The sequence below is a fragment of the Protopterus annectens genome, chromosome 3.part1 (genome assembly GCF_019279795.1).
Source record: "Protopterus annectens isolate FY-2018-M chromosome 3.part1, PAN1.0, whole genome shotgun sequence".
NCBI classification, from domain to species: Eukaryota; Metazoa; Chordata; order Ceratodontiformes; family Protopteridae; genus Protopterus; species Protopterus annectens.
In genome coordinates, this window is record NC_056732.1 from 1,446,689,236 (window position 1) to 1,446,717,091 (window position 27,856).

At 41.2% G+C, this 27,856-nt stretch overlaps 1 protein-coding gene across 1 annotated transcript in view; it reads right to left on the reverse strand.

Moving 5' to 3' along the window:
- ABCB1 (ATP binding cassette subfamily B member 1) overlaps positions 1-27,856 on the reverse strand; it is a 1,009,232-nt gene that overhangs the window by 539,565 nt on the left and 441,811 nt on the right. Inside the window, exon 13 of the mRNA XM_044067521.1 lies at positions 3,424-3,534. Within this exon, the coding sequence (XP_043923456.1) occupies positions 3,424-3,534 (111 nt within the window). The remainder of the gene's footprint in view (positions 1-3,423; positions 3,535-27,856) is intronic.

Consider the following 27,856-nt stretch of genomic DNA (forward strand, 5'->3'; position numbering starts at 1 on the left):
ATTCACAGTTGCCATCTTAAGGGGCTGATGTAGGCCTCACACTTTTCTGTACACACCTTGCTGGTGAATGGGCCAAAGTACTTGCACTTGAAGCAGTGCTTCATATTGTGTTCCTCCTTCAGTACCATTCGGGTAGTACCAGAATGGGTTTTGGCTAGTAATCAGGTAACCGAAGGAACAATTGGCAAGTTTGAACTCTTTTTTAGACAGTGAAAGCAGGAGCTTACCTAAATTGACTACTAGCCCTGCCAGTCAAACTGTGTCAGCTTCACTCAAGAGTAGTGTGGTGGCTGAGTATGTCCTCCAAGAGCAATGTAAAATCACCACGTGCATTGGTTGAGTTGTTTATGCCCCGCAGCATGAGAATAGAAAATTCAAAAAGTACCAGCCTGGGGCTAACAGATGAGGAAATTTCATCGGTTACTGACTGCAGGAAGTCTCTGGAGTCTACCTATAAGCTACCTATTCTCTGGGATGCTATGCGAGTTGGACACTTTTTGATGAACATTTAGAAATTGCTATTTAACATCTGCACTTGGGATGACAGTTCCAAGAATCCAAGAATTCCCTAATTGGTAGCACTAACTATAAATGTCTTAGTCAAATTCATCTTAAGGCCTGAGAAAATCATCTTTTCGGCATTACATACATGTTTATTGATCATATTGTTATGTGCTCTAAATACAACTGAGGAACCTTAAAAGAAGACATAGCTTTTGATATACAGGCATGAAGCAAGACTGAAGGACATAGGTTTAATCTCCCAGCTAATGATTTCTGCATTTATCACATCTAAAGGAAGGTTCTATGATTCCTAATATTTTAACATTTGTTTTCATTCTAGAGTGTCTCCATGGACCTGAGGGATGGAGCCCTTACTGGAACCCTGGGAACTGTGGTTCATTTAGAAACCCCAACACTGGGGGAGCCAGGAATGCGGGGAGAGGCATGAAGGATTGTGGGCTACTCTCTTCTCCTGGTGAATAGGGATGGACAGGGAGTCAGAGGGATTTCCCTGGTGGAAATGACAAAAACCACCTGGGGGAATTGGGGCTGCTTGGAAGGAATGCTCCTTGCATAAGGGGATGGCCTCTGCAGTCAGCTATTTGCATGACACCCCCTGGCACTTGGCTAAGTGCATACAAAGGGTTAGTTCCATGTACAAAGCTGAACCACACCCAGTTGCTGCCCAAATGACGGCCCTTCCTGGCTGACTCACAACCCAGTGATGGAGAATGAATATTTCCACTGGTCAGGATGGGACTGATGACCGACATGCAGCAAGGGCAAAAGAAAAAAATAAATAAAAAGAAAACAGCCAAAAAGAAAAATTCATTCCTCTTGAATAGATATATTTCCATGACTATGATATCTCTGCATTTAGACAAATTGTATATAACTGACTTGAGATTCTCTGTTTCAGATATTGCATATAATCTGGCCAGTTCTTATTAAATTAATAATATGTTATTGTCCTTGAAGTTTTTTCTTGAAGTACAACTCATCATGTCTATGCATTTGATGTTCTCGCTGTAAACACGTTGACCTTTCACTTATACTGCCATAATTTGATTAAGTTCTATTTACAAAAGTGTACCGTTTTCATCTACTTGTCTGATTTACAACAATGTGTTATTCAAGTGTAACATGAGTTGTGCTTGTAAACTTTGCTGGAACTTTTCTCTTACCAGGCCTTCACTATAAAGGGGCCTAGCTCAGTTAGAAATTACAAATAAAGATAATAAACAAATAAATAATTAGATTACAAGAGAAACAAAGGTCAGACAGATTAGCATCTGGTATATCCAAACTGTTCTGATGTTATGAAAGTCTTCAGATTATCACAAGCTTAAATATCACTATGTTGTCAAAGTGTAACAAAAATGCAATATTTCACTATGCAGCAACAGGAGTGTAGTCAGAAACGCATATTTTGTGCTCAGTCCTCATGCTTTTGCCCTACCGCCCACCTATTAGTTTAAAAATGTACTGAACTTTCAAATGCTGCCCTTTGTAGTTTGGAAAGGGGCACTTTATTTTCAGTAGTTGCCACTTATAACCATAAAAAATGGTAACGTATTTTACAGCTGAATTCCTCCTAGGAAAGCATGTTATGTGCAGTACTGTATTGTACACCCTAGTTTAGGCAGTTATAAACATTCTGTGCTGTTATAAAATGTACTCACATGAGTACAGTGGGCATGTCTGCCTACATCCTTGCACAGGAAATGACTGTCTGGTATTATGCAACAAAAGCTTAATTTCAGCCACTAACAGAGGGTTATGATAGTGCCTATGGATCAGGCTGTTAGACATGGCTAAATCTTTGAGTAAGGTCCTCTCTTCCACAGAGTGCCAAGCCTCAGTATACAAGATTGCATCATATTTCAATACTATTTACCAAAATACGAGACCAACTTGAGATTGGCTAGTAATGCTTGCTGCAAGACATAGCCAGATGTCAGTTAGCTGGAGCTTTGCTAAGTAAGGCAGACAAAAAAAAACAACTGCAAGAAATTCCATACATAAATGAATTAATCTCATGGTAGGTGGTTAGGTAGGCGTGTATTTGAAGAAAGCAGGAAAATTATTCCAGAGCCCTGACCTGCATTCTCTTATTCACTGTAAATATTCCTCCAAATCATAAATGAGGAAGGTGCAAGGATTACAGAAAGTTGTTTAACAGATTAGTATAGTATGGGGTGCTGAATGTTTCTACTAAAAGTGGCTCTTTGGTACCTGAAAAAAAGTGGAGCGTTTTACTTCATTTTATTGCCAGAGCTGCACATCAAAGTAGGACTCACTTCAACACGTGATTATATATCACTGGTGGGTAAAGTAAATGAAGTCAGAAATATGCTAGCAGATATAAAAATCAACTAGCATTCCCAGTCTATGTATGTATATAAGTATGCACGTATGTATGTATCTATCTATTCAGTCTATGTATGTATATAAGCATGCACGTATGCATGCATGTATCTATCTATTCAGTCTATGTATGTATATAAGTATGCACGTATGTATGCATGTATGTATCTACATATTCAGTCTATGTATGTATATAAGTATGTACGTATGTATGCATGTATATATCTATCTATTCAGTCTATGTATGTATATAAGTATGCACGTATGTATGCATGTATGTATCTATCTATTCAGTCTATGTATGTATATAAGTATGCACGTACGTATGCATGTATGTATCTATCTATTCAGTCTATGTATGTATATAAGTATGCACATATGTATGCATGTATGTATCTATCTATTCAGTCTATGTATGTATATAAGTATCACGTACGTATGCATGTATGAATCTATCTATTCATCCACCCACCCATCCATCTATCGATCTATCTAATTATGCTTTCCCTACACAACAATAAACAAAATAAACTAAAGAGAGTCAATAAATACCTTCACATCAGGTCTCGATGGGTACGTGAACTGTATATTTTTGAATTCTATGTTCCCTTTTATGTAGTTGGGCTTATGTCCAGCTTCTGAAAAACTGTCAATTTTCGGGTTCTTCATATTTGAATAGAAAAAATAAATAAATTACCAACATGAAAAATAAAGGCATATAGAGTGTACATTTCTGGAACAAGTAATACAAAATAAGCAAACAAATGAATAACTTCATGGTAAAACAAGATACGATTTTCTAAATGGTTTGAAACTGTAGCATTTCTTGTATCGAAAGTTACAATTATCGATTTCCTTCTTTTCTCGTACTTTCATTCTTGTTTTTTTCCCCAGAGATAGTAATGAAACTAATTTTGTCTGTGAGAGTGCAAATTCACATCTTTGTTGAAGTGAAATAATAATCGAAAAGCTTACATTAACATCTTAGTGACAACTAAAATCAGCACTCTTTGAAATATTAATTGTTCAAAAGTTGTCAACCACTGTTTTGAACAAACATATGAAAATAAGTAGATCGTTTTACTCCTCAGAAGCTTCGAAAGCATTCCATAAAAGAACTATGTCAACATTTTAACTTCTCCCATGTGTAAAAATTATTGTAGTCTTCACTTTAAATGCATTCAGTGATTCCCTAAAGGCCCTTAACTACTAGTCTGTCATATTAGCTGTCCCATTTCTTTCTATTTTTATCATATCACACCCTCTTTCATGACAAGACAAAGTATTAGGGTCTCATGTGAGGAAGGACTTCATCTTTTCTGTTTTATGCAAATATGTCAACGGTGTACTGTGATGCTAGATTACAACTTCATGGTAGTCATAACGTCTGTGCAGTTCAAAATACACCAAACACTACCAACTGATACTTATTCTGTCATCCAAGTTGACTTTTTCATGCACAAGGTGACTACTTACTATTATATCATACAAACTGCACCCACGTCCTTTCACCTACCAGAAACAAAAGTCCTGCTGCAAACAGATGCACATGCAAAATCATGACCAGCATGCAAGCCCACATACAAGAACCACACGTAACGCCAAGCACGAGTATACTAAATTAAATTTCTCCCCAAATTATTTCTACACTTATTCTATTAATAATTATGTTAACATAAGTAAATTATAAAAGTTCTACTTAAAGCATAAAAGTAACAGATAAGGCATTCCTGCTGATACAGCCAAAAAAGTATTACTGCAGTAAATTGCCAGTAAAGAGAATTAATTGTACGAAATGAACAGGAGTGGCAGCTGTTTGTACAAGTACTCTAGTAATGAAATGTAGAATTTGACTGGTCAATTTCATCACATGAGTTACTTGGGATTATGCTTTATGCTACATGAGCTCCCCAAAACATATGTGCAAATATATCAATCAAAATAAAAAAATGCTACATACCAGCAAAGATAACTCTTAAGAAAGAATCTCCATATCTCATAACAGTATTGTTATAATTAAAAGACGTTGCTTTGTAGTCAAATTTACCACAAAATTTCAACTACTTCATATCTTGGCAGATTAACTCAGAGGTTAAAACAGACACCTACTGAATATTTGTTATAATTACGTTACCATTTTATTATACACCATTTCTAAAACCATTCTCAAAGTCAACAATTTCAATGGCTAAATTTTAATTTTAGCAGTAGAAAATTCTAATTACCGCCACAAAACTATCCAATCAGTGCATCTCAAAACAAAATTGAACTTGTCACCTATAGGAATCAGGAAGCAAGTTCTTAGGTTCATAGGTTTATAGGTAAGTATGAGGCTATCTGCCCAAGGGCATTTATAAGCCTAGCCAGAATGTGTTGGCTTTCGCCACCCCCTTAGATTAGTTCCCTGTACCTCTGTCCAGCAGAGCCAATAGTTCCCTGCGCCACTGTCCAGCAGAGCCACTGCAGTGATCCCCGGGGTAAATTTTCTGTTTCCAATCCACCCGTCAAGGTTTCTCTTGAAGAGTGTTAGTGAGGGGCTATGCCTGATGCATATTGGAATCCTGTTCCAAAGCATGGGGAGTCTCTGGGATAGGAATCTATCCCTCCAGCATGTCCTATTCATCATGGTGAGGTTTATATCTCTAGAGCGTGTGGCTCTCCGGGATTTATTTTTTTTAGGTGGAGCATGTCCATCAATTCTGGGTTGGATATGGCCTTGTATGTCAGGCAGACATCACCTCTAAGTAAGCGGTATGCAACCGAGTACAGCTGGAGTATCTTGAGCCAGGCTGTAGAGGGCATCTGTTTGAGGCCAGTAATCTTCTTGGTGAGGTACTTTTGTGGTCTTTCCAGCTGTTGCAGGTGTCTTGTAAGGTACATCCTAAATGGGACGTTGTATTCTATGATGGGTCTAATGAGTGATGAGTAGAGAGGCACAATAACCTCTTTTGTTCTAGATGCGAACCCTTTTGTGATTAGGTGGGCCACATAGAAGGATTTTCTAACCACCTAGGCAATACGATTATCAAAGGAGAGATTACTATCTACTTGGGTCCCCAGATCCCGTATTACATTTTCTGTATTTAGGGGATTACCATGTATGTGGTAGTTCGCGGGTACTTTGTTTTTTCCAAAGGGGATGACTATGCACTTTTTGGCATTTAGCTTGAGGCCATGATTTTGACACCAGGTATCCGTCTCAGTGAGACCCATCTGGAGGGTGTCTGTATCAGCTGGAGAATCAATTATGGTCCCTAGTTTGCAGTCATCTGCAAACTTGGTCAGCCATAGTCCTCCTATGCTTGCCCGTACCTCTGAGAAGAATATACCGAACAGGAAGGGACCTAGGACTGAGCCCTGGGGGACGCCACTTGTAACCGGTTTAGAGTTGGACGTACAGCCTGCAACTCTCACCATGTGGATTCTATCCATGAGCCAGCTGGCAACCCATCTCATGACGTAGGGGTTTATGTTCAAGCTGGTGAGCTTGTCTATAATATTAGAATGGGGAATGATGTCGAAAGCCTTTGCGAGGTCTAGGTAGGCTGTGTAGACCTCCTTTCCCTCGTCTAATGCCTTGGTAACCATCTGAAAGAAGTCCACCAGGTTTAGGAGGCATGATCTGCCTTTAGCAAAGCCAAATTGGGTAAGGTCTAAGGTTTGAAAATTCCCAATGTCTCTGTTAATGAGTTCCATGATGATGTGTTCCATAGCCTTGCAGACCAGGCTTGTCAGGCTTATAGGGCGATAGTTTTCCGGGTCTGTTGTGGCTCCACCTTTGTGGAGCGGGATAACTGTTGCTGTGCGCCACTCTGTGGGTGCATAGCCTGTAGAGAGGCTGAGACTGAACAGTGTATTTAGGTGAGGGGTTAGTTAATTTTGGAGCTCTTGTAAGACACAGCCTAGGACACCGTCCGGTCCCATTGAAGCTGTGTTTTTGGCTTTGGATAGGGCTGTTTTAACTTGTGTGTCAGTGATTGATGGGACCCTGCATTCTGCTGGTATGGTTATGGGCCCTTTAGAGGGTGAGAGGGGGGTGAAGTTTGCACTAAACCTGTCTGCCAGAATGTTGGCAATATCAGTCGGTTCAATGTATTTTGTGCCATTCTGCACTAACTCAGAGCAGATCTGAGAGTTTCCACTTAGGTTCTTGACATAGCTAAAGAATGCTTTGTGGTTATCTTTGGAGTCATTGGCAATTTTTCTTTCGAAACTAGCCTTGGATGATTTAATGAGGGATCGTAGTTTCTTGCTGATACTAATCAGGGATGTCTTTCCTTCTTGGGATTTTACTCTTTTCTGTACTAGTTTTTTCCTTCTATTGTATAGCTTGTTTAAGGCAGGGGTCCACCAGACTGGTTTTCTTTTCTTGGAGGAGTGAGTCTTGGTTTTACTTGGGATAGCACAATCCATGCATTCCTACAGATGCTCATAGAGTGCCTTTGTAAAGGTTTCAGCAGCTTGGACAGCACTGTCCTTTAGCATGGGGGCTGTGAACCTTTCCACCTTGGTCTCAAGTAATGTAAAGTTTGCTTTTGAAAAGTTTCTTATGGGGGTTTCCTTGATTGGGGGTGGGGTGGAATGTGGATATCCAGAGTGATTAGTCTATGGTCTGATCTAACCAGCGAGGGGTTGACCTCCAGTGTGGAATACCGGTCGCCCATGTTGGTGATGATTGAATGACTAAGATGAAAAATACTGTTACACTACATATAGGTTCATAGGTTGGTACTAGGCTATCAGCCCTAGGGCCTATACAAGCCTAGCCATAGCAATTCCCTGGCTATTTCTTCCCACACTATTTACTTCCCTGGACCCCTGTCTAGCAGGGCGACAGACGTGATCCCCGAGGTGAATTTCTTTTCTCCCATCCAATCATCAAGGTTCCTTTTGAAGAGGGCCAAAGAGGCACTTTGCTTGACATGTACGGGCAATCTATTCCAGAGTCTGGGGAGTCTCTGGGTCAGGAACCTATCCCTCCAGCATGTTTTGTTTAATGTGATGACAAGGTTTAGATCCCTGGAGCATGTGGCTCTGACGGATTGGGATTTCTTTAAGTGTAGCATGTCCAACAGCTCTGGGTTTGACATGGCCTTGTATGTTAAGCAGAGATCGTCTCTGAGTAGACTTTATGTAACAGAGTATAGCTGGAGTTTTTAAGGCGGTCAGCGTAGGGCATCTGATTTAGGCCTGTGATTCTTTTAGTGAGGTATTTCTGCGGCCTTCCCAGTTGTTGCAGATGTCTTGAGAGGTACATACCAAATGGGGCATTGTATTCTATAATGGGTCTAATGAGGGATGAGTACAGTGGGACATTGACCTCCTTTTTCTGGATGAAAAGCCCTTAGTGATGAAGTATGCCACATAGAAGGATTTCTTGACTGTTGTGGCGATGTGGTTATCGAAGGTGAGACCACTGTCTCTGGTATGAATCCCAGCTAAAAAATAACCCATTTGTATTGCAGGAACATATATGTATAACCGACTCCCATACAACAGATTTTATTTTCAAAATTCTGTATTAAAATATGCTTTACATTAAAAAAAAACAAACAAACAATAAATTGCCCTGACTGAATAAGTTTTACAATAAAAATTTATTTAAAGAAAATATCTTCACTGAACATTGCTAGTGGCACTAATTATATTTATTCATATACCACATGTGTGAGCAGATCTATTGATATGACTATGGGAACTATATAGCAGAGTTACCTCTAATGAATTTTTGTAGCTCACAGATATAGGTTCATAGGTTCATAGGTAGGTACTAGGCTATCTGCCCGAAGGCATTTATAAGCCTAGCCAGAAGGTGTTGGCTTTCTCCGCCCCCTTAGATTAGTTCCCTGTGCCTCTGTCCAGCAGAGCCATTGAAGTGATCCCTGAGGTAAACCTTCTGTTTCCCAGCCACTCGTCAAGGTTTCTCTTGAAGAGGGTTAACGAGGAGCTCTGCCTAATGTATATTGTAATCTTGTTCCAGAGCATGGGAAGTCTCTGGGACAGGAATCCATCCCTCCAACACGTCCTATTTATTGTTGTGGTGAGGTTTAGATCCCTAGAGCATGTGGCTCCAGGGGATATGGTTTTCTTTAGGTGAAGCATGTCTATCAATTCTGGTTTGGACATGGCCTTGTATGTCAGGCAAAGATCACCTCTGAGTAGGCGGTATGCAACAGAGTACAGCTGAAGTTTCTTCAGTCAAGCTGCATAGGGCATCTGCTTGAGGCCAGTGTTCCTCTTAGTCAGGAACTTCTGTGGTCTTTCCAGTTGTTGCAGGTGTCTTGTAAGGTACATCCCAAATGGGGCATTGTACTCTATGATGGGTCTGATGAGTGATGTGTAGAGTGGCCCAATGACCTCTTTCGATCTGGATGCAAACCCTTTTGTGATTAGGTGGGCCACATAGAAGGATTTTCTAACCACTTTGGCAATGTGATTATCAAAGGAGAGGTTACCTACTTGGGTCCCCAGATCCCTTATTACGTCTCCTGTATTTAGGGGGCTACCACCTATGTGGTAGTTTGTGGGTACTTTGTTTTTTCCAAAAGGGATGACTATGCACTTTTTGGCATTTAGCTTGAGACCATGGTTTTAACCACAGACCCTTTTGGAGGATGTCTGTGTCAGCCAGAGAGTCAGTTATAGCCCCTAGTTTGCAGTCATCTGTGAACTTGGTGAGCCATAGTCCTCCTGTGCTTGCCTGTACCTCTGAGAAGTTCATTTCTGAGCATATCTGGGAGTATATGCCAAACAGGAGGGGTCCTAGGACTGAGCCCTGGGTAATGCCACTTTTAACCAGTTTAGAGTCAAACCTAGCTCCTGCAACTCTTACCATGTGGGTTCTGTCCGTGAGCCAGTTGGCAACCCATCTCGTGACATAGGGGTTTATGTTCAGACTGGTGAGCTTGTCTATAATACCTGAGTGGGGAATGGTGTCAAAGGCCTTTGTGAGGTCTAGGTAGGCTGTGTGTACCACCTTTCCCTCATCTATAGCCTTGGTAACTATCTCAGAGAAGTCCACTAGATTTAGGAGGTATGATCTTCCCTTAACAAAGCCGAAGTGGGTTAGGTCCAGTGTTTGGAGGTTTCCAATGTCTCTGTTAATGAGATCCATGATGATGCACTCCATAGCTTTGCAGACCAAACTAGTCAGGCTTATAGGGCGATAGTTCCTGGGGTCCGTTGTGGCTCCACCTTTGTGGAGTGGAATAAGCATTGCTGTGCACCACTCTGTGGGTGCATAGCCTGTGGAGAGGCAGAGTTTAAACAGTGTGTTTAAATGAGGGGTTAGTTCATCTTTGAGCTCATGTAGGACGCAGCCTGGGACACCATCTGGTCCCATTGATGCTGTGTTTTTGGCTTTGGAGAGTGCTGTTTTAACCTGAGTGTCTGTGATTTCAGTATAGTTATGGGCCCTTTTGGGGGTGAGAGGGGGGTGAAGTTTGCACTGAACCTGTCTGCCAGGATGTTGGCTATATCGGTCGATTCAGTGTATTTTGTGCCATTCTGCACTAACTCTGAGCAGATCTGAGAATTTCCACTTAGATTCTTGACATAGCTGAAGAATGCCTTATGGTTATCTCTGGAGTTCATGGCAATTTTTCTTTCGAATAAACACAACTCGAGCCCGGCAGTTTAAATCACTTTTTAACCATAAGTTTTAATTATGTGGGAATTAGAGAAGGTGATTTTTAAAACGCATTACAACTTTTTTAAGAACATTAAGTAGATTTTAGGTTGTTAGCACTTTAAATGAATTGTATTTAACTTATGACATCATTTCAAGAAAGGTATTTAAGGGAGGTAATTTTTTTAAATTGTACAGATTCTGATGAAATCCCAGTGGAGGGAAGAAAGCGCTCAATCTGTTTAATTGTGTTCTATAATAAAGTATCGGCGTGTGCTTCCTGGAGTTGGCGGTTTTCTTTTAGCATTACAAGTGGATTTAAACTGCTGGGCTTGAGTGGTGTTTATTTGTTGAATATTTGGAGCCTATTTTTGCCATGGATTCACTTGATGAACTAACGCCGATTTTTTCCCCCATCAGACGTGAGGAATTTCACCAAGTCCAGTCCGAATTGGCTTCTCTTAGGGGAGAGCTCACAAGGCTAATTGAGCTCTTCACACAACCAGGAGATGGTAGTAAGAGAACCGACTCAAAAAGGAAGCGTCATTCGTCACCTGTGAGTGACGCTACTTTGGAGGAGACCAGAATTGCGGTGTCGAGAGACACTAATGGAGCAGAAGAGGCAAATGCCAGATTTAGTACTACTGTGAGTTCTTCTACGAGCTTGTTTGGTGGAAAACAGCCTTTATTGTGCATGGACAAAGTGTTCAATTTCAATGAAATGGGGGCTCGGCCGAAAGACACTTGCTCGAGGCACTCAATCAGTGTAAGAGAACATAACGAGAATGGAGGTTTCCAAAACAATGAACAAAATGGTTGTAAGCAAAAAGAACAAATGGAAACTTCCAATAGGTATGTGAATAACAAATGTTCAGTGGCTCACAACCACAATTCTGGACATAGAAAAGGTTTTGAATATTTGTTGGCAAAACAGTACAAATTTTCTGACCACAACACAAATTATAAAGTAAATAAGGACATTAGTAATGAAAGAGACAATTCTGAGGGTTCATTAAAGGACTTAATATTTTAATTTGAATCCAAGATGTTTCTTATTAAAAAACTACAGGTTCAGAATGGGTACTTATCTGAATGTAAATTAAAAAACGTTGTCCCTAAGGGGCTCAGATTGTATAAATTTCCTTTTGGACTAGACTATAATGAAGACCTTATAGCTGAATTTGTAGAAATGTTTGACAGATTTGGTATGGAATTAGTAGAAAAAATTATTAACAACAATGACAAGAAGTTAAGTAGGTTGATTGAACAAGCAGAAATGTTAGACAGTAAAATTAAAACGGACTTATTGTTTTTAGAATATGAAGCTATGTATTACAGAAAAATTGAAAATATTGACTTTAAATGTAACAGGTTGTTTGAAACAAAGTGTAAAAAAATGCAAAGAGATTTAGATGAATATAACAAAAATAGAGCATATTTATTGAAGGCTGAAAACAAGAGGAAACAGTTTAGACATAATTATAACGAGAACCAAAAAGTGTCAAAGGGAATAAGTATGAATACATTTAACAACGTAAATGGTGGTAAGCATAACCTTGACTCCCCAACTTTTCCCTACCATCAGGAATGGGACGTAGGATGGACAGAAGAGAGAAATCAAAAGGTAAGGGGTTGGAACAAAAAGAACAGCTACAGGAGATAGAAGGGACAGACACCATTGTTGTAAATGGAATAAAAAACACATTCAAGGGATATCATAGTTACAATTATGCAGGAATAGAGCTATTAAAGGAACATTTTCTATTATGTATGAAAGGATTAAAACTTGTTCCCACAAGAAGTTTTATAGAAACAATTATAGAAGTTAAGATGTTTTTAAGGAAATTGAATTTAGCTTACCTATGTGGAAACCATACAAAGGAAGAAAGGAAATTCAACACTTTAGAACTTAGAAACAAAAGTACATACAATCCACCACTAGATCCTAGGTTTAAATTGTATGGAGAATGCTATTACTGAAGAGATTTATCATTTAAAAAGGAATGAACAGAAATTAAAATACAACAACCTCAGTCTGAAAAAAAATGAGTTTTTACAAGTGTTAAAAAGAGACCACTCTATAAGAATTATGAAGCCAGACAAGGGAGGTGGGATGTTTTTTTATGACACATTAGAGTACTCTCAGAAAATGTTTGACATGCTCAATGACATACAGACATATCACCCAACATCTGTGAATGAAGTAAATATCAGCTATAGAAGGATAGACTATCTGCTACTCAAGTCTCAACCTGTCGGAAATACCCCCCCTTCCTATTTTTATTCTTTCTTCTTAGCCTACAAATATTCTTTTTATCACCTCTGTTATTCTATTAGTGAATGCGTATGCTGCTAATGCCCTACTAATAAAGTCCAAGCAGACTCCATTGAATGCTTTCTCTACATCCAGATTGTCCTACGCAAAGTTCCAGCAAACCCTGTTGAATATTTTCTCTGCATCCAGACTTGCCAAAAACAGTACTGCTTTGTTTTATATTCAAATTCTTTCTGTATCATCTTTGTTCTATTAATGACAGCAAATATCTTCTTCCCTTCCACAAAAATCACACTGATTCACATGTATAACTCTTGGAAACATTTTTGCCATTTTTAGCTGATACAGACAAACATTTTATAATCATGATTTAGCACTGAAACTGGTCCACATGGTACAGGTCTATAGTGGTCCACAAGATTCTTTCCCTCTTTCAGTAGTACTATCACTGCAGATTTCTTTCAAGATGCAGGTACTTCTCCTTCCAAAATATTACCAAACAATGCTTTCCAAATCTTTACCAGTTTCTTGTCCTTCAACTTCAGATTTCTACAGGAATACCATTTCTTTCTGGGGATCTTCCTTACTTATGTACCTGACCAGGCATATGCAGTAACTAGAGCGACCTCAGAGGTTCCTTAACAACAATAATACAAGGCAAAACAAACCTGCTTTATGCAGAGCACCTTAAATCCTTTTTCCTGTACTCAGTCTCCTATAGATTGCTGAGGGGTGATCTATGCCTGGCTTACAAGGCATCCGCAAATCCCACACTTATGAATCTCCTGCATATTCATAAGTCAAACAGTACCAGAAATACACGGTCTAAGGACCTGAATTTTATCTGTGACTTAAACACAACATGCTGGACAGACAAATATGTGTCCCAGAAACTACCCTTCCTATAGAACAGGCTTCCTATCTATTTGAAGCTGTGTTCATCTATTACCCTGTTTAAGCTCAAGCTAGACTAGTGGATGGGGAACAGGAAATTTACACTGGGCCTGCCACCCATGTCCCTTATGGACAGAGGTAGCTTATAAATGCCTGGCCCTCAATGACCTACTTGGATACAGGACATCATTATTTTGGTAAAACTTGCCTAGGGTTAGAAAGGACCCCTGGGTCGTTAGCCTAGTAAAAATCTATGAGTTGATAATCCACCAAAATCACTGGTATTTTCCCACACTCTACTTCCCTCTGGATCATTGTTGTTCTATTAATGTTGTCAAATGTTTGCCTCCCCACAGAAGATGTAGCCACAACTCCACACACAGGCAGCCCAGGGCAATGGGTCGCTCTCTACTGGACCAAAGCAAGAGTGGAGTTCGGCAGCCCCCTGGGCATCTGAGTAGCCCTATTTAGGATCGCTCTGCTCACCTCCATGGTCTGAGGAAGAGGCTAGAAAAGGTGCCCCAAACATAGTCTGCTTCACCCTACCCCTGGCCTGCTTGCCGCTGCAGGTGGGGATCCAATCATGCAGTCGAATCACAAAGAAAAAAACATCTGTGACTTCACTCACCATTGGCACATGGAATGTGCACATGCTCGTGGATAGCTCCAAAACAGACAGATCTGAGAGACGGATAGCACTTGTTGAAAGACAACTTGGCAGGTACAACATCCAGATAGCAGCCCTCAATGAGACCAGGTTCACAGATGAAGGCCAGCTGACAGAAGTTAAAGTCAGTTATAACTTTTTCTGGAGTGGCCACAGCAGCAATGAACGTCGTGAAGCAGGAGTGGGTTTCACCATCAGATCTAATCTGATCAGCAAATTAGCCAGCCTCCAAAAGGATTCAATGACCAACTCTTGTCTCTGCGGCTCTCCCTCAAAGGAAAGTGCCACGCCACTGCACCTTCATCAGTGCATATGCCCCACCATGACAAATCCAGAGGAGATCAAAGAGAAGTTTTATGAAGACATGGAGTCCCTCATAGCATCTGTGCCCAAGGTAGATATGCTCGTCATCTTAGATAACTTCAATGCCAGAGTTGGTGCAGACTACCAGACATGAGAGGGAGTCACTGGGAGGAATGGAGTTGGCAAAAGCAACAGCAGTGGTCATCTACTTCAGAAGACCTGCGCAGCTCATGACCTGTTGATCACAAATACAGTCTTCCACCTACCCAACCATAACAACATGTTCTCGTTGCACCCACTCAGCAAGCACTGGCATCTCATTGATTATGTCATAGTAAGCTGAAGGGACAGGCAGGATATTAGAGTGACTAAGGTCATGTGTGCTGCAGACTACTAGGCAGACCACAGACTCATCCTCTCAAAACTCAACATGCACATCCAGCCTAGGCGGCACCCGCAGGGGAAAAAGACCAATAGGCACCTGAATGTCAGCATGTTAGAATGGCACTCTGTGCACCAGAAGCTCAGTGGTGACCTCGACAGTAAGCTTGACCAACTCAGCTTTGGCACCAACAGTGCAGAAGAGGACTGGGCAGCCTTTAAGGATGTGGTCTACAACACCGCTCTTGCTCACTTGGACCTGAACACATGCAAAATCCAGGACTGATTCTACGACAATGATGAAGACATTCAAAAGCTGCTGGATAAGAAGTGTGAAGCATTCATATCCCTCCAACAAGACACTACATCCGTCTCCAAGAAAGCAGCCACAACTCCATAAAAAGCAAGGTGCAAGCAAAGCTTAGAGAGATGCAAAACTCCTGGGTCAGCAAAAAGGCAGATGAAATCCAGAAGTACGCTGATAGCAACAACTCCAAGCATTTCTATGATACCCTGAAGACCATCTATGGGCCACAGTCCTCTGGAACATCACCACTGCTCAGTGCTGATGGGTCCACCCTGCTCACTGACAAGAACGCCATCCTGGAAAGATGGGCTGAGCACTTTAACAATGTCCTGAATAGGCCTTCCTCTATCAATGCCAAATCGCCATTAACACCTCCCTGGCAGAACTTCCAAAGGAATCAAAGGTTAAGGAAACAATTAAGCTTCTCTCCAATGATAAAGCACCAGGCTCTGACTCCATTCCAGCTGAAATCTACAAGACAGGGGGACCAGTCTTGTTACAGAAGCTCACCGAACTCTTCCAGACCATGTGGCAACACAAAGTTATCCCTCAGGAGCTAAAGGATGCCTCCATTGTCCATCTCTACAAGAGAAAGGGAAACAGGCAGTCTTGTGACAACCACAGAGGAATCTCTCTAACGGTCACTGATGGCAAAATCCTTGCCAGAGTCCTCCTCAACTGCTTCACTTAACACATGGAAGATGGACACCTGCCAGAGAGTCAGTGCAGCTTTAGAGGGGGCCAAGGGACAGTGGACATGATATTTTCAGCATGTCACCTTCAAGAGAAGTGCCAGGAACAAAACAGGGACCTTTACACAGTGTTCATGTACCTGACCAAAGCCTTTGACATAATCAGTCGTGAGGGGCTATGGCGGATCATGGAGAAGTTTGGCTGCTAAGGCAAATTCATCAGTATGGTGCACCAGTTCCATGACGGCATGCTTGCTTGAGTACTGGATGACGGACACTCCTCTGATGCCTTCCCAGTTACCAGCGGAGTCAAGTAAGGCTGTGTTCTGGCACCCATGCTGTTCAGCATGATGTTCTCAGCCATTCTGTCAGATGGCTTCTGCAATGAAGAAACCAGCATCAAGATCAGATACAGGACTAATGGCAGGCTCTTCAATCTGTGGAGGCTACAAGCCAAGATCAAGGTTGAAGAGGACTTTATGCACTATTTCCTGCTCGCAGATGACTGTGCACTCAACGCTGCCACAGAGGCCCAGATGTGTTTTGCACTGAGAGGGTTTGTGGTCTGCACTGTTGTGGCAGAACAGGTAGCTTACATCCTTCTAGGTTGAGAACTGCTGATTGAGGGCTCAGTGTCTGTTATTCTAAAAGTGTATTAATTCTGGTTTAAGTACTTGGGCTTTCAAGTATTTTACATTAAGAGGTTCGTGGTCTGCACTCGTGGGAGGAGAGGCTGGACTCTGCCCTTCTGAGCTGGGAATTTCTGGTAAAGGCTTATAGTGCATGCATATCTGAACTGTTTCTTACTGAAGTTGGTGCGCCTTGTTTGCTGTGGCATAGACTGGATTCGGGCCTGCTGGATCTAGCTTTGTTTGTGTAACTTGAGCACTAATCCAGACATTCTCTAAAGTATTCAATGGTATTTATTACTGCTTGGTTGTAACTTGATTAAAGTGTAGCTATCATTCAAGTCTTTTGGATTAAGCACTTGGGCTTCAGACCAGTTGTTTTACATTAGGAAGGTTTGTGGCAAGCACTGTGGTGGCAGGACAGGTAGCTTTCATCCTTCTAAGTTGGGAACTGCTGATTGAGAGCCCAGTGTCCAAGTGTATTAGTTCTGGTTTAGGCACTTGGACTTCAGGCCAGTTATTTTACATTAAGAAGGTTCGTGGTCTGCACTCTTGTGGGAGAAGAGGCTGGACTCTGCCCTTCTGAGCTGGGAATTTTCTGGTTAAAGGTTTATAGTGCCTGAATATTTGAACTGTATCTTACTGAAATTGGTTCACCTTGTTTGCTCTAGCATAGACTAGATCCAGGCCTACTGAATCTAGCTTTGTTTATATGCTTGTTGTTTGTTTGCTTGTTATTTCCTGGAAGCTAATTCCATCTAATCGCAACTTCTCAGCTTCTGTGGATCACTAGTGATATCTGCATTGCTTACTGTACTTATTTCCTTGTTTCACTTGAAAGAAAGTTACTGTTTGTCGTTTTGCATTTAGTTACTTGTAACACATTGCACTCAAGCTACCTGGCACTTGCTCACTAAAGCAATTATATAAGTCAGCACTAAAAATTAAAAGCACTACACCCTCACTCCCCACTGGCCCTTGTTTTCAATTAAGGATTTCCCAATATTATTCTAGCATGTCCAAAGGTCAGTTGTCAATCTCCTCTCCGGTCCAGCTGGTGAATCTGGGAATCTTGAGGCAATGTTATAACTGCCTCATGTACACAGACAACCCTCTCCTCCTCCCACATAACACAAATACTTAGAGATGCAGCTATTTAGCCAAACTGGAGGCTGAGCTCTCTCAACTCAGGACTGGCAAGACCAGACAGGAGGAGAAGGCAACTACACACACCACAAAACCAGCCTCACATAATGCTACCACTCCACTGAATCAAACACATAAACACACAAAGACATACTCGGAGGCTCTGAGTAAAAATTTACCTAAACAGCAGAGGCCTCCAAAGCAGACACCCAAACAACTGCTACCTCAAGACACCCCACAAGCAACACATAAACCACAAAAGCAGTGTGCAAAGCAGTCAGAGCCCTTAAGGCCAAATACAACACCAAACATACTTGTCATAGGTGACTCCATAGTCAGACACACTGACGTCCCACTCACCAGGCTGAACAAGGAGAGGGTCACAGTAAGCTGCCTATCGGGCGCTAGAATCCGCCACATAACACAAGCACTCGGGTCACTCCACGGCAAGTACAAATATGACACAGTCATTGTCCATGCTGGTGTGAACGACCTGAGACGCACTCCCTGGACTACATGAAAAGAGACATAGAGGAGCTCTCTGATTATGTAGCCCAGGCAGGTATGACCCTAACCCTGAGCAGTATCCTTCCTTCACCAAGAATGATGCCACAATATAGAGACAAGATGATCAGCTTTAACAATTGGCTTAATGTCTGGTGTCATTCAAAGGGGATCCAGTGTCTGTCTGCCTGGGATGACATGCTTGACAAGCCACGCTGCGGACGGCTTGCACCTGTCACCCTGGGATTCGGATATTGGCTAAGGCTCTTGCCACCCCATAGTGCCTTTTTAGGCAAGGCTCAAATTCTAAACCTACCACCCTAGAAAACAAAAATGGGAAGAAATTGAGGGTAATGCTGCTCAATGCCAGAAGTCTAAATCTCAAAATGCACGAGGCCCTTCTCAGTATGGAGAACATCGTTGTCTGTGCTGTAACTGAAACCTGGTTCAAGGCTCCTGAGAGCACCCCGGCACTATTAGGTTTTACCTCATATCATGCCCGCCCCAAAACCCGGACCACTCCACAAAAGGAGGGGTGTATCCATATTCATAAAGGATACTCACACCTCCAGGTTGGTGGCAACGCATGAAGCTCGGAAACCATCCAGGTGCAACTAACCATAGGCAAAACTGCTCTACAAATTGTAGCATGCTACAGGCCACCCTCTCAAACTCAGGAACCCCACACAGCCTTCCTGAAGACACTGGAGGGTATAAATGTATCTCAAACACCATCATATTGGGAGACTTCAACTACCCGAATATAGACTGGGAACATTACTCAAGCCCTAACTTTCTAGCCCAACGGTTCCTGGAGTTCATAAATTCAAATGCCATGGAACAGCTAGTTACTGTTCCCACGAGAGGAGAAAATATACTAGATCTCATTGTCACAAACATGGGGACAAAATGCTCCACACCGAAGTATATCCCTCATTGGTGAGATCTGATCATAAACTAATCTCACTGGAAATCCACATCCCGCCCCACCCCAAACAAAAAAGACCATAGTGAAGAACTTCTCTAAAGCAAACTTCACACTACTCAAGACTGGTGTGGTATCCTTCAAGGCCCCTGAGTTAGAGGAAACCACAACCCAAGCTGAAGCCCTTACAAATGCCTTCTATGAACACCTCCAGGACTGCATGGATCAGGCAATCCCAAATAAAACCAAGACTCTTTCCACAAAGGGCAAACGTCCAGTCTGGTGGACCCCAGCCATTAACAAACTTTACAATAAGAGGAGAAAGCTATTACATGATAGAACAAAATCCATAAAAGGAAGTCACCCCTGATCATTATTAGTAAAAAATACGAGCACTCATAAAATCAACTAAGGCCAATTTTGAGAGAAAAATTGCCATGGATTCAAAGGACAATCATAAGGCCTTTTTCAGCTATGTTAGGAACCTGGGTGGAAACTCACAGATATGCTCAGAATTAGTCCAAAATGATACAAAATCACTGAACCCACAGACATTGCCAACATACTGGCAGACAGGTTCAGTGCAAACTTCACCCCTCTCCCCTAAAGGAGAGATAACTATCCCAGCCGAGTGTAGCCTCCCGGACATCTCAAATGCGCAGGTGAAAGCTGCTCTCTCTAAAGCTAAAACACAGCATCAATGGGACCGGATGGTGTCCCCGGCTGTGTGCTACACGAGCTAAATGAGGAATTAAACCCGCACATAAGGCAGCTGTTTAATCTCAGCCTTACCACAGGATATGTGCCCAAGGAATGGCGTGACGGCAACTGTGGTCCCACTCCACAAAGGTGGCGCCTCTGACCCTGGTAATTACCGCCCATAAGCTTAACAAGTCTAGTCTGCAAAGCTATGGAGAGGATCATAATGGAGCTCATAAACAAAGATATAGGGACTTGCAGACATTGGACCCGACCCAGTTTGGCTTTGCCAAGGGAAGATCAAGCCTTTTGAACTTGGTCGTCTTCTTCGAAATAGTCACCAAGGCCATTGATGAGGGAAAGGCAGTCCATACAGCCTACCTTGACCTTGCAAAGGCTTTCGACACAATACCCCACTCAGGTATTGTAGAAAAACTTACCAGCTTAAATGTAAACCCATATGTCACAAGATGGGTTGCAAACTGGCTTAAGGACAGAACCCACAGGGTTAGAGTTGCTGGCGCTGTGTCAGACTCCAAGCCGGTCACAAGTGGTGTCCCACAGGGCTCGGTCCTTGGCCCCTATTGTTTGGCATCTACTTCTCAGAAGTACAGGCCAACATGGGAGGACTTTGACAAAGTTTGCAGATGACTGCAAACTGGGCGCCATAGTGGAAAGTGCATCGGACACGGATATCCTTCAGAAGGGACTCACGGAAACAGATAGCTGGTGCCAGAGCCATGGCCTGAAGTTAAACGCCAAAAATGTATAGTCATACCCTTCGGGAAAAACAAGGTAACCCCAAGCTACCATATAGGTGGCAATCCACTAAGCACAGAAGAGGTTATCAGGGACCTGGGGACCCAGGTTGACAGTGGCCTTTCTTTGACACTCACATTGCTAAAGTGGTTAGAAAGACCTTCTACATTGCCCACCTGATCATGAAGGGATTCACATCCAGATCTAGTGAGGTCATTGTTCCCTGTACTCTTCACTTATCAGACCAATGATCGAGTACAATGCCCCATTCGGGATGTATCTCACCCGACATCTGCAGCAATTGGAGAGACCCCAAAAGTTCCTCACCAAAAGGATAAAGGGACTCCAAAATCTGTCATATGCTGCCAGATTGAAGAAACTCCAGCTCTATTCAGTCGCATACCGCCTGCTCAGAGGTGACATGTGCCTGACATACAAGGCCATGTCCAACCCGGAATTAATGGACATGCTCCACCTCAAAAATCCAAATCCACCAAAACCACTAGAGCAAGCGACTTAAACCTTAGCACGGATATAAATAGGACATGCTGGAGGGATAGATTTATCACTCAGAGACTCCCTATGCTGTGGAATAAAATCCCGGTCCATGTGAGGCAGAGCACCTCGCTGACTCTGTTCAAGAGAAATCTAGACCTGTGGATGGGAGATCGTAGGTTTACCCCGGGAATCATCTCTGGGTCACTGCTGGACAGAGGCACAACAAACTAATGGGCACAGTATTTTTTCATATAAGGGGTGGCGTAAGCCACAATAATTTGGGCTAGGCTTATAAATGCCTTAGGGCAGATAGCCTAGTATAAACCTATGAACCTATGAACCTAAGATGCAGCAGTGTATGAACTGCTTTTCCATTGCCTGCAGAAACTTCGGCCTCACAATCAATACCAAAAAGACTGAGGTGTTGCATCAGCCCGCATCGCAGAAGATGTATGTGGAACCAGCTATTACCACTGAAGGTGAGATCCTGAAGGCTGTTGACAAGTTTTCACACCTTGGCAGCACACTTTCTAGATTTGTGAACATTGACGATGAGGTAGACACAACCATCACCAAGGCAAGCTCTGCATTTGGATGGTTGTGGGAGTCAGTGTGGGACAGGAGAGGCATCAAACTGTCCACAAAGCTGAAGGTGTACAAGGCAATCATACTGCCCACACTACTGTATGCCTGTGAGACATGGACTGTGTATGAGCATCATGCCAAAAAGCTGAATCACTTCCATATGAACTGCTTAAGAAGGCTGCTGAAAATTACCTGGGAGGACAAATCTCCAGACACAGCTGTCCTCTCTCAAGATGGACTGCCAAGTATCTACACCCTGATGAGGAGAGCCCAAGTCAGGTGGGCAGGCCAACTTGTATGTATACCAGACACATGCTTCCCCAAGAGACTGTTCTATGGTGAACTTGCGGAAGGCAAACACACACAAGGTGGGCATAAAAAGTGCTTCAAGGACACGCTGAACGTCTCTTTGAAGAGCTTTGGTTTTGACCCGGACTCCTGGGAAACCCAAGTGCAAGACTGCCCCACCTGGCGAAGCTGCATCAGCAAAGGCGCTACCTCCTATGAGCAGAGCAGGACTGCAGAGGCTCACAGGAAGCCTTAGTTATGTAAATCCACAGCCAACTCTTTGCCAACTAACCCAACAGACCACTAGTGCCCGTTGTGGGGCAGAGCTTTCTGAGCCCGCATTGGACTGATCAGCCAAAGCTGGACACACTGTACTCGGTCAACCTCCTCGATGTGATGTCCTTGGTCATTGTAGACAATGACAGATGAACAACAATAGACATAAACACTTTGTAATCATGGTTTAAAATTGAAATGGGCCTATATGAATTTGGGTCTGATGGGTCTTTACCTGTCTAGGAGATTTATGAAAATAAATTGCAGGATATGAAAAACAGTAACAAGTTTTACACTTATGTAAGTAACAATAAAAGAGAACTACGAGTTTTAGAACAATCATTCATGATAGGAAATTACTTCCTGGAGGATTAGAACTACCAAATGTATTTAATCACATATTTTTTCCCACAAATATCTAAATTAATTCTTATCAAGATGATGAGTCAAGTTTTAATAAACCAACCGCAATAGCCCATGGTTTATATAAGATATGAGGCTGCATCGGTGATAAGAATAAATAATGACAGTAGCCCTGGCCCCAACTCCTCCTGTGAATGTTTTATATCTAGAATTGCAAAACATAATATCCCCTCACTTACCTCATTCTACAATGCATTATTATCTTACAGTGTTCTATTAAATTCCTGGATATTAGCCAGTTTGTTGTCTGTTCACAAAGGGTAGCATTTCATACCATCTGACTGTAGGTCAATTAGACTTACATTGCTAATGGTTAATGATTTGAAAGATAGTATAAACTAAAACGATGAGCCAGCACAGCGGGAGAGCATAAAAGTATAAAACTTTTAATAAGACACAACTAAAAACATATACAAAAAAATAAAAAGATACATAAAAAATGTATAGAAGATAAGCACTTTTGCACTAAACCTTAGTGCTTCATCAGATCTAAAGTCACACAGAGAAAGATCAGAATTTAAATACAAAAAAATTAGCTCCTTAAACCACATAATCTTAAAGTAAGTTTTAAAAGAACAGACTCATTCAGTCCCTTACCTCTTGTAGCTTGAAGCAATAGAATCCATTTAGTCTCAATTCTTTCATTAGTGCTGTTAAGATCATTACCCCTTACATTGGATATACATACTTCCAGCACAAAAAATTTTAAAGTATGTGTATGTCCTTCCTTAGCCACATGTTTACCCAATGCATTCTTAAAGTTACATCTACTCATACTGTAAAGATGCTCCTTAATTATATCCCTCAAGCAATGATTAATTTTTCCCACATAATAACTGTGGCACACAGTGCAACATGTATAGTATACAATATTCTGAGTGCCACAGTCAGCATAAAAATCAAACTTATACTGTCAACCTGTGACCGGATGCATCAAATAATCACCTTCTTTAATATACTTACAAACATTGCATCCAGCACACATAAAGGCTCCTTTGGGACCTAATCTAGATTCATTGCTAGCTACAAGAGGTTTGTAACACAACATTCTCTTAATATTTGTGGAATTCCGTATGACTGATGCTATACAGTTTACCCATTTATTTAGCAAATTCACTTTGCTGATGATCTTTCTCTTGTTCTTCACATTTTCTCAGTACCAACATCTCATTCTAATCCAAAATTTTTTGTGATTCTCTCTGTTGCTTCACCATTTTCTTTGGGAGTAAAGGCAATATTTTCACTGATACAGTCTCTATTTTAGTGTCTTCTTAGCAGTAGATGGTTGAGAACCAGAATTTCCTTCAGTTTGTTCATCTGCTGGCCGATTTTTTTTGTCTCTTCCAAAGCCTGCTCTGCTGCCACATATGCATTTGACTGACCAGGAAAAAAAATTTTATTTTATTTTATTTACATTTGTGTTTACCGAGAAATTCCGACTGGACACAGGTCCTTTTTCAGCGGATGCCCGGGGAGAAAAGCTCCACATCATGTACATGATAGAGATACAAAGTTGCAGCAATAGTAAACAACATTACAGGCTGTTGGCTTTAATACAATAACAAGATATTGATTATCAACAGTATATACAGAAAATGTTGCAAGTTAAGATCGTTTCTAGAAAATAGATAGAAAATACTCTATAGACAAATGGATAAAGTATTAGGAATCTCAAACTACCCCCCAATGTACTTTTGATGGTTGAAATGAACTATTTTGTCTAGTAAACATTTTGTAGTCATTTCCCATGAAAATCTCTGGTGCTATCTATTTTCAACACTTTTCCCTTCTGCCACATTTTAGTCAGGATAAATTCCTTATACTGATAAACTGGCATATTTACAGGTCTTGGCTGCTTGCTAAAACCGAGGTTTGGAGCAGTTATAAAATATACAATCTCAGTTAACAAATCCTGCTGCAGAACTCTAACTCAGTTATTACATGAGTTTTCATGAAACTAACACAGACTACTTCCTCCGGTTTCTCTGCAGTGCCAGTGAATTTCAGGATTTCTCTCCTTGTTGGCTTCAGATTCAGCAATTTTTCTGGACACATTTCTTTTTAGAGAAACCTAGTTCTTAGATATTCTTTCTTTTATTTCAGCCTCTGACTACTTCATATTATTTATTCATGTGAGTGACATCTTTTCCAGTCTTTTGTCATTCAAGCTTACGTGTTCCTGTAATATCCTACTAATTTTTAACATCAAGAAATGCATTTGGTTTATTTTTCTTCCAGTTTACTGGAAAACAAATCCTGCATCAAAGTCACAGAATAATCTGGTTTATGTTGTTCAACCATGAGGTTTTCAAGCTAGACATTGTTCTTTTCATTTTTCATCATTTATTTTTATTTATTTATTATCAGTTTGATTACCAGGGAAGTCCACTGGGCCAAGAAGTGCCCATTTTCAGTGGAGGCCCGGGGAGAAAAGCTCCATAAGCAATACAATATAATAAAGGTTAAACTACAAGGGGAGAAAAGCTCCATCAGCAATTAATACAATAAAGGTTAAAGTACAAATCAGGTTACAAAGCAATCAGCAATTAATACAATAAAGGTTAAAGTACAAGTCAGGTTACAAAGTGACATACAATACAATAAAGGTTAAAGTACAAGGTGAGAAAAAGCTCCATCAGTAATACAATGCAATAAAAGTTACAAGTAGAAAAATTTTTTTTTTTTCAGATGATTACAATATTTGCATGCTTGGAGTCTGCTAGTTCTGGATATTTGGAGCAATAAGAATAAGTAAGAGAGTATACTGGAATGGGAGTTAGGAGAGCCTGGTGGGATCCCAGTATTTTATGTGTGGTGAAGGCAGGAGCATTTCCATTTGGAAGATAGGTGAAGGAAGAGTTGGGTCTTGAAGGATTCAGTGTTGGGTATAGTCCTAAGTGAAGGAGGCAGAGAGTTCCATTTTTTACCTAGGGAGAAGGAGAGTAGATGCTGGCCAGTGGGACGTTTGGGTTTGTGGATGGAGATTAGGTTTTGGTGTTCAGATATTAGAGATCTGTTTGGGATGTATGGAGGAAGGATGTTTTTTGGGGCTGGGCATTTATCAGGGGAGAATATTAACTTGTGAGCAGTGGTTAGTTGTAGATAGTCTAGATGGTTGGGGAGTTCTAACCAGTTCAGAGATTGTAGGCTGAGGCAGTGGTGAGTTGATGTGTTGGATTTGGTGGCGAATTTAGAGATCTTATTATAGCAAGCTTCGAGCTTAGAGGTGTTGGTAGCAGAGAGATTGGTTAGAAGAGGGGCTCCATATAGCAGGGAAGGTAGGAGGTAGGTGATTGCCAGGGTATGCCTAGAGGAGTTGGAAAGAAAGTGATTGTTCCTATATAGCATACCTAGCTTTTGGTGGGTTTTCTTTATGTTTTGTTGTATGTGAAGATCGAGTTTGAGGTTTCATTTAAGGTAATGCCAAGGAGTTTTGCAGAGGGGACCACTTCAATGGGAGTGTTAGTTTGGCTTACGACATTGAAAGTGTTTTTGTCAAAGGAGGAAACCTTGGAGGGGAGGAAAATTAGTATTTTAGATTTATTGGAGTTGAGGGAAAGGTGGTTTTGGTGCATCCAGTTCTCTGTAGTGGAAAAGGCTAACTGAGTTTTGGTCAGTAATTCAGAAAAGTTGGGGACGGCACACTCATATTTCTCTAAATTTTGTCAGACTTTTCATAAATGGCATCTTGGCAATGTATTCACAAGTCAGTAACCAATTTTGCCCCATACTAACTGTTGCTGTCTTTTGTGTCTATTCCTCAGTTTTCACATTATGAGAGCTCTAATCAACATGTTCCTCAGTCAACTGCCATCTTTGAAGTCCTCAAAACACAAATGGGTTCTGAGATTAAATTACAGTTATTTAAAGTTGTCTGATACTCATTTTCTGAACAACAACAATCACCTCTGTCTTATTTCTCATGCTATAAAACTATGGGCCTGGTGGTGTGTCTTACTATCTTAATCCCATACATAATAAAGCACACTGAAATGTTTTTAACTGGTCTCAAGAAGTTGTTAACCATCATTGTAATTACTAACCACTGCTTCATGCACAAGATCTATAGCCTCATGAATAGCAGACACACAAAATTTGCCTATACTGGAAAGACAATCCTTTCCCCTCAAGTCATGATATGTGTAGCATCAAGAGTACACCTGGCAATGTGACAATTATCATCCAAAGCATTTCGACTTTGAATTCAGAAGAAGATTTCCTACACAGGTAAACTAGCAAGAGAAATATTTTTTCCTAAGAGATATCATTCAGGTCTGAAAGCTGGCCATGTTGTATAAATAAAACAAAATCTTAATACAATGTGGTTGCTAAACAGGTTTCCTTGCCACAATGGTCCAAGCTGTAGACATCCTTCTAAGTGGAAAGAAAATGAGTACAGGCACTAAGGCCTCTTGGGTTTATGATGGGTTGAGGAGCTGGCAAAAATTTGTATTTTTGGTTTTCTCAAGAGAATTGGATATTCACAGTAAAATTATTAGGTGTTTTAGGGATGGGATATCTAAGTGCGTATGTGTTTGTGTGTGTGTGTGTGTGTGTGTGTGTGTGTGTGTGTGGGGGGGCAGACTTGAGGAGACTTCATGAAACAGGACCTGTATCCTTGAGCGCCATCTTCTTTGAGGTGAAGCACAGAGACGTTATTCTGTCTCCAGTACTTTACAAGTCTCTCTCTTGGTGGGGGGCAGTGGTGCTCTGGCAAAACCAATGATTCACTTTTTATTATTACCATTTCATCAAAGGAAATAATATTCAGTGATTTCTGTAGATTTCTGAAGGCAAAAACTCCTACTCTTCAATTTCCATAACAAGGGAAGACAAAATACAAATTATATGAGCTACACATCTAACACAAATATTTTAAAGGATATACAAGCATGGAAATACACACCCATGTGCAATCGCTCACTTTACACATGTCTGTGTCTATATATATATATATATATATATATATATATATATATATATATATATATATATATATACATATATATATATACATACACACACACACACACACACACACACACACACACACACACACACACACACACACTTATATATGCGTCACAATGATGTAGCAGTTAGCATT